The sequence below is a fragment of the Corella eumyota genome, chromosome 6 (assembly GCF_963082875.1).
Source record: "Corella eumyota chromosome 6, kaCorEumy4.1, whole genome shotgun sequence".
In the NCBI taxonomy this organism is placed as follows: domain Eukaryota; kingdom Metazoa; phylum Chordata; class Ascidiacea; order Phlebobranchia; family Corellidae; genus Corella; species Corella eumyota.
The window spans coordinates 9982259-9989695 of record NC_137495.1 but is presented as its reverse complement, the minus strand read 5'-3'; the positions used below and the strand labels follow the sequence as shown (position 1 = coordinate 9989695).

General features: G+C 29.8%; 1 protein-coding gene and 1 non-coding gene across 2 annotated transcripts; one reads left to right on the top strand and one right to left on the bottom strand.

Annotated features, from left to right (window-relative positions):
* Window positions 1-357: 357 nt before the first annotated feature.
* On the bottom strand, window positions 358-463 carry LOC145758196 (U6 spliceosomal RNA). Its single transcript, XR_014286188.1, has one exon. It is a non-coding gene; the product is annotated as a U6 spliceosomal RNA (small nuclear RNA).
* A 6083-nt stretch (window positions 464-6546) lies between these two features.
* Window positions 6547-7191, top strand: LOC145755811 (zinc finger MYM-type protein 1-like). The gene has a single exon (XM_082572055.1). It carries the CDS (start codon window positions 6547-6549, stop codon window positions 7189-7191), a length of 645 nt encoding a protein of 214 aa, XP_082428181.1.
* Window positions 7192-7437: the final 246 nt, after the last annotated feature.

The following is a 7437-nucleotide window of genomic DNA, read 5'->3' as shown; positions in this document are numbered from 1 at the left end:
ATTAGCCCCCCCATTTATTTAACCCACGAGCCGCCATTGAATATTTTTAGTTAATATTACCAGCTTAACACTGGGTTAAATATTAGTCTTTGTTTGCATTATATATATAAATGCTTGTTTGTTTATTAAAAATCAAAGGTTTGGTATATTCTTAGGTAATGTTTATGTATGTCTTTTTTTATAGAAAATTTATGTTAAAATAATTAAATAACTTTGAACCATATTTTATTTATCAAATAAATCTAGTTTGTTTTTTTATATTAAGCTGTAACGATTATCGCCAAAATTAGTTAATTTTTTATTTAGAAATCACAGATTTGTTTTTTCAAATTAAAAAAATTATTCTTTAACGGTAATAATATTATAAAACGCTTCACGATTTTGCGTGTCATCCTTGCGCAGGGGCCATGCTAATCTTCTCTGTATTCCAAGTTTAGTATATGTACCGCTATTAAGCAAGTACGTTTAACTTTGTAAATAAAGTCACGTTTAATCAAAAGCACTCTTAAAATCTTCGGTTTGTTACAGAAGAAAATTCTATACTTGCGGCCATCACAAGTGTTTGGAGGAATCTTATTGTTTTTTTTTAATTTAACTCATTTTTTTCATTATCTTGTGTTGTCAATAGAATTGTTATTGTCTTAGTATCTGTTTATTTTATATAATTTACTAATTTTACTTTTTTATCAAGTAAATATATTAACTTGGTCATTAAAACAGTAATAAATTTTTAGTCTATCTGTTGTTTGGCCGTGATCGTTTTTCTTACAATAAAAAATTTTCAACCTACAAAAAACATTAATTTAAACATAAAAATTTGTTTAGTTAAAGAAAATATATTTATTTTCAAATACTTTCGTAAATATATATGGTTAGAGAATAGAAGTTTTTTTTAATTTGTAAAAAATAATACTTAAACATGTTTTTTTTTTAAATATAGTTTTTTATTTGACTTAAAAAACTCTCGATTTTAATATGAATATCAATTTTAAGGATTGATTAAAAATAATTTAATTTTTTTGGTTTATGATTTGTGTGAAAATAATCGATTATATATTCATGGTAGATCTTTAGTTAAAAATAGAAACTACTATTTTGTACAGTTATAGAACAGTTTAGTGGCGTAATTTTAAATTGTTAAAACACATGTTTTATTTTAAGTAAACAAAAAAACTAAAAGTTTCGAATATTAGATAATTTATGCAAAACTGAATTATTTTTTTAAAATCCCAAATATGTTTTGTAACGTATGAATTCTTTTATAAATTTCAATAGTGCATAAATATATCTATAACACAATTACTTTTGCAGCAACAAAAATTTAAACCGTATGACATAAATTAAATCAACTGGAATTGGAAATTGTACCCAGTTATCAGAATCTAATTAAACCAAGTTCAAAGAACAAACATTTATTTTAATTTTTTTATTGAGATTGCAAAAAAAACAAGTATTGCGCAACAATAAAACTATTCACCGTCAGAGTCGCTTGAAACCGGATTCGATCGATTAGAAGCATCTAAAAAAGCAATTAAGTAGGTCTATAAAGTTTTCTTTACTTTCTAAGTCGCTTTCTTGCTAAAGAATTAATATAAAACTAGTTGATCTTTGTTCTTTTTTCTTCAAGGTGTAAAACTTACCTTCTAAATCGCTAGTCTCAATCACCTCCTGTTCAGAAATGTCTATAAAAATAGGGTTTCGTGAAGATTTTACATTTTTAAGCAATCGTTGTATTACGCCAAACTTTACTTACCTTCTGAATCGCTTTCCCGCTCGGGAATTTCTGTAAAATCAAGTGATGTTTTAATCTTTGTCAAATTTGAAATAAATTCGTAAGGTGTAAAATTTACCTTCTTAATCGCTGATCACGATTACCTCCTGTTCAGGAATTTCTGTAAAAATAAGTAGAGTTTTACTTTTTAAATAAACTCAATCTTGAGTAGGTTTTGTGTAAAACTTACCTTCTGAATCGCTGATCACGATTACCTCCTGTTCAGAAATTTTTTTAAAAATAAGTAGAGTTTTACTAAAATTCACCCAATTTTGTGGTGGTCTGGGTTTTAAATAGAACAGACTTTTATTGTACGTTCTCCCAACTGCAGTGTGATGGTAATAAAAATTTAGTATAATAAATTTATTTGCAAATGCCCAATATATCTAAGCTGTTTTATTTTTTCTAAGTTAACACTACACATAAAGTAACAACATTTAAAAAAAATTTCCCCAAGAGGTACAATAAACAGCGAAACTGTATCTACTTCGCAAGAAAGTGACAAATCTAGATTTTTTTGAAAATGCAGGAGGTAATTAATTACAATACATTTTTATTTATTGCGTAGACATACCAGGTTTATATATTAGGTAGGTACACATTAAACCCAATCATTTTATGGTTTAAGGCTTTAGCTGGTAAAAAGTATAAAAACCTTAATGAGTGGCAGCGCATGTTTTTTGAGTTCCAAATTCAAAATGCCTGTGTTAATGCAAAATCAAGGCGTTACCACCCAGATATAGTGCGGTGGGCAATTGAACTTTATAGCCAATCACCTTCTGCCTATGAGCACATCAGAAACAGTGAAATTTAAATTTTACCATGCTCGAGCACAATCAAAAACTATAGGTAACAATCTGATACTTCTATATTTTTACAGTTACTTAACATCAATGTAATACTTGTTGCTAGAAACTATATCTCACCACAAGCAGGGTTAAATGAAATTGCATTAGAGGAAATAAAGCAAGTTATGTTATTTCAAAAAGTCTTGCATGGATATATAACACTTGATGAAATGAAAAGTATTTACAATATCATTTTCCTTACATCACATGACCTAAAAGTTTTTGTTATTTTTTATATTAATGTTTTAATTGTTTTTTTGAACAGTTCGCGAAAATTTGGCTATTAAAGATGGCAAACTTGTTGGGTTTGTTGATTATGGGAGAAATGGTGGAAAAGATAGTTGTGTAATAATTATTTTATTTTTATGATCGGTTGTTAAACATTTCTGTTAAATACTAAAAAAATTATTAAAATAAGATTTAATCAATAATATTGTTTTTTTGCCTGTTAGTGTTTTATGTTCGAACTCTTATGTTTTGGAAAATATTGTTTGAATGCGAAACAAGGGGATTGCAAATTCATTTAAGCTTTTTAGTGGGTTAAATGAGATACCATAAGATAGACCTTTTACATCCCCTAATTATTGTGCACCTGAAAAAAGGATATATTTATGTTCAGACCCACCACATCTACTTAAGGTTATAAAACCTCTTTCTTTTAAATCATGATTTAATCAGCCTATTCAACATAATAATACTCAATTATTTTTCAAGACTGTTCGAAATAATTTTTTGCCTCAAAACCAGGGAGTTCAAGGTTTTTAACATTAAATGGACACCACATATTATGGAAGAAATTCAGTTGGAGTAAAAAAACTACAATCTTGCTTAAAACTTTTAAAAAGTAAAAAATACATTGATGCACAGCTACAAGATATGATATCTAAAAAATTTTCAAGTGATATTACGTTTAACAAAATTTTTTTTGATTCGGAATTTAAAAATAATCAGCGCTCAGCAAAAGGAAAACGGTATTCTGAAGAAATAAAAAAGTTTGCCCTTACACTCCATTTTTATTCCCCAAGAGCATATACATATCTTCGTACACTTTTTTCTCTTCCTTCCCCAAGTTCATTCAAAAATTGGACATCAAGTGTAAATTGTGAGCCTGGATTTTTTATTGATGTTTTTGAACATTTGCAAAAGAGTTCAATCAATAATGATGTCTTTAAAGACTGTGCATTGATCTGTGACGGGATGCACATAATGTCACGTACGTTTTATAACAAAACAACAGAGAAATATGAGGGTTTTGTAGACTACGGAAAAAATATTATTGTTGATAATCAAAAAATTGCAACTGAAGCTCTAGTTTTCATGTTAGTTGGGCTTAGAGGTCACTGGAAGTATCCAGTAGGCTATGTTTTATGTGACAAAATTTCTTCAGCTAATTTAGCTAATTTAATATCTGAAGCTCTTATCATTGCACACAGTTAAATGGTAGTTTTTTGCACCCATCAAATAAAAAAAAAATATTTTATTCCTGATGTATGTCACATGTTAAAATTAGCTAGAAATGCTTTTGCACATTTTGGAACAATTTATGATGGAAATAATAAAGTGATTGACTGGAATCATATAGTAAGGCTTCACGATATTCAACAGAAAGAAGGTTTAAAATTCGCCAACAAAATTGCTAATGGTCACATTAAATTTCACCGACACAAAATGAATGTTAAAATTGCGGCACAGACCCTTAGTGCTTCTGTTGCCGATGCTATTTTATTTTTGCAAAAGTGCAACCATCCATTTTATAAAAACGCTGAAGGTACAATTAAATTTTTGAGAATCGTTGACCAATTGTTTGACATGTTAAATTCTAGAAACCCTTTTGGAAAAGGCTTCAAGAGACCTTTAACACTACAAAATCAGGAGCACTGGAGATCTTTTCTTTCTTCGGCCACTAATTATCTTTCTGCCCTAAAAGATGACCAAGGAAAATTAATTATAAAAGGTAGAAGAAAAACATTTCTTATTGGATTATTAATAGCATCTGACAGCATAGAAAAAATTGCAGATACTATGTTAAACAGAGAGGCTAATAAATTTAAATACTTACTAACCCTACAAAATGTCACAAGATCATCTTGAATTGCTCTTTGCATGCATAAGAGGAAAAAATGGATATAACAACAATCCAGATGCCTTGCAATTAAAATCTAGCATTAAAAAATTTTTATTGAGAAATGCCATTGTAGGTTCTAAGCATGGCAATTGTTTGGCATTTTCAGAGGAAACAGGTTCCATTTTTTCACTAAAATGGAATAAAAACCAAAAAAAAGAAATTTTACCACCCAACAATACTGCAATTCTTAACTTGATAGAAAACCTTCAATCATATACACTAACACCATACAAAAATGCTATTTTAGGATACATATCTGGGTTTGTAGTAAAAAAAATTCTTTGCCAAATTTCATGCCCGCTTTGTGCCTGTGCTCTAACTTCCCCAAAACCTGATAAAAATGAGCATTCATATTCTGTTTCACAATGCTGTTCAAATAGCCTCATTGAAATAAAAGACCGTGGAAGTCTAATAGTGCCTTCTGATGAGGTTATTGATGTCGTAAAAATTTGTGAAAAAGCATTTCGAGTTTATGTTTGTGGTATAAGTGCATCAAATCCGACTATAACAAATAAATTTCAAGTTTTGCAAACTTTAAGCCATGCAACCCATCAAGCAATTATTAATTCGAAATGGAACATGAGGTAGCACATGAACCTGGATCAGATTTGCACTCAGCACAGTTAATAAAAAAGGTTATTAAAACATACCTAAACATTAGACTGCTGACGTATGGCCAGGTATATACAAAAAGTGTTCTGCAAAAAAGTAAGGAAGGTTTTCGTCAACAATCAACTAAAATGATTTTATTTAAAAACGTCTAAAAAAACAAGAATATAAAAAATGCATATGTTTATTCAGTGGCGGCTCGTCTATGTAGCTAATGGGGCTAAAACCCCCACTTTTTTAACATGTTTTTTTTTAATTATAATTTATTTTGAATAATATTTGTTTTTTCGGCAATGTTTTTTGCTAAAATTATTAAAAATATTAAAAATTAGCGCCTATTTTGGCCACGAAATACGCCAAAATTTTCGAAAAACGTAGCGTAAACATGTGAGGGCTAAACCAAAATTAGCCCCACGGGCTGTCAAATAAAAAATATTTTAACGCTGTTTTTGCCTTCAGGATTCCGAAATTTAAAAAAAAGTTGAGAACTTGAATCAAAAAGTGGGGCTAAGCCAACCATAAAGTTGCCAAATAATTTGACAATTTTAGCTTTGTGATTTTTTTAAATTTGACGTTCAATTTACTTAGTAATTAAAATATAAAATAATTAAAACATAATTTGGGTATTTTATGATTTTCTCTGGAGGTAATAAGTCCCTAAATAATATTTTTAAGTTAACAAATAAAAATAATCAATTGGATTTTTGTATGTAAGGTCGTCGCACAAGTTTTAGAAAGGGCGTACACATGTCTTGCGGAAACAGTAATTTTAGGCTAATTCCGCATACGTTTTTTTAGTAAAAAAATGTATAAATTTGTTAATTTTAATTGAATTTTGGTAGTGTTTTTAGCCAAATGTTATTTATTTATTGATTGGCAGTCGAAGTAAAGTGCAGAGTTTATTCTGCCTGCCCACGCCATATCCAGCCAGTCAGCCCAAACGGTGAACGCCATGATTAGCAGATTAGAGTTTTGCCATATATAAAAAAATATCTAATTGTGGAAAACTTGAAAAAAACAAACTGTGTACTAAAATAGTTTGTTGGCTATTATTTTTTTTATCATTTTAGCAAGCATTATTTAAACAGAAAATAGCAAGTATTTTGCTTAGTTGTAATTTGGTATAAGACTGATAAGAACAAGTTTGTGATTTCTTAGTAATATTTCGACTATTTTTGTGGATACCATAAACCATGAACCAGGTTGATTGTATTCTGAAAAGTTTTCCTTTGAGTTTTGAGGCAAAGTTAGACTTGAAGCGCCTTGGACCTCATCAGCCAAAATCTATTGAAATAAAAAGTACAGGCCCTAAGCAAAACCGAAAGTTTAATGTTCAGTGGTTTTCGAGAAAGGAATGGCTTACTGTAAGCGAGGAAAAAAAAAGTTTATTTTACTTTTACTGCCTTTTGTTTCGAAAAGGTGAAGAAAAAGAAGTTACTTGGTCAAAGGAAGGTTTTAAAGATATAAAACATATTTCAGAAAAAATAAAGCGACATGAGAGTTCAAAAATGCACATTACCAATGCACTTTCATATAGCCTACTAGGAACAGTAGATATTCAGTCACAGATCAGTGTAGGACACAGCTTATCTGTTGAGAGGCACAATGAAATTGTTAAAAAGAATAGACACATTCTCGACCTCATTGTTGACTGTTTAAAATTTTGTGGAGTACATGAAATAGGTATGCGAGGACATGATGAATCAGAAGGTTCCTTTAACCGAGGCATATTTTTGGATTTATTGCAGCAAATAGCAAAATCGGATAACGTTTTAAAAGAGCATTTGGAAAGTGCCACAGTAAATAAATACACATCCAAGACAATCCAAATGACATAGGTAATGCTGATTTTGTTGCTGTTCAAGCAGATGAGACAACTGATATTGCCAATCGATCACAATTTGCAGTACTTCTTAGATTTGTAGTGGATGGCTATCCTGTTGGAACGGTTTCTGTCATATTATGAAGCTAATGATCGTACTGCTGATGGATGGTATGACCTCCCTTTTAAAACATGCACTTCAACCTTTTCATCTAAAAGAAAAGCTTATTGCCCAGACATATGATGGTGCATCTGTTATGAG

Excerpts from the sequence above, each read along its gene's own strand:
- LOC145755811 (XM_082572055.1), top strand. The coding sequence starts at position 6,547 with ATGAACCAGGTTGATTGTATTCTGAAAAGTTTTCCTTTGAGTTTTGAG.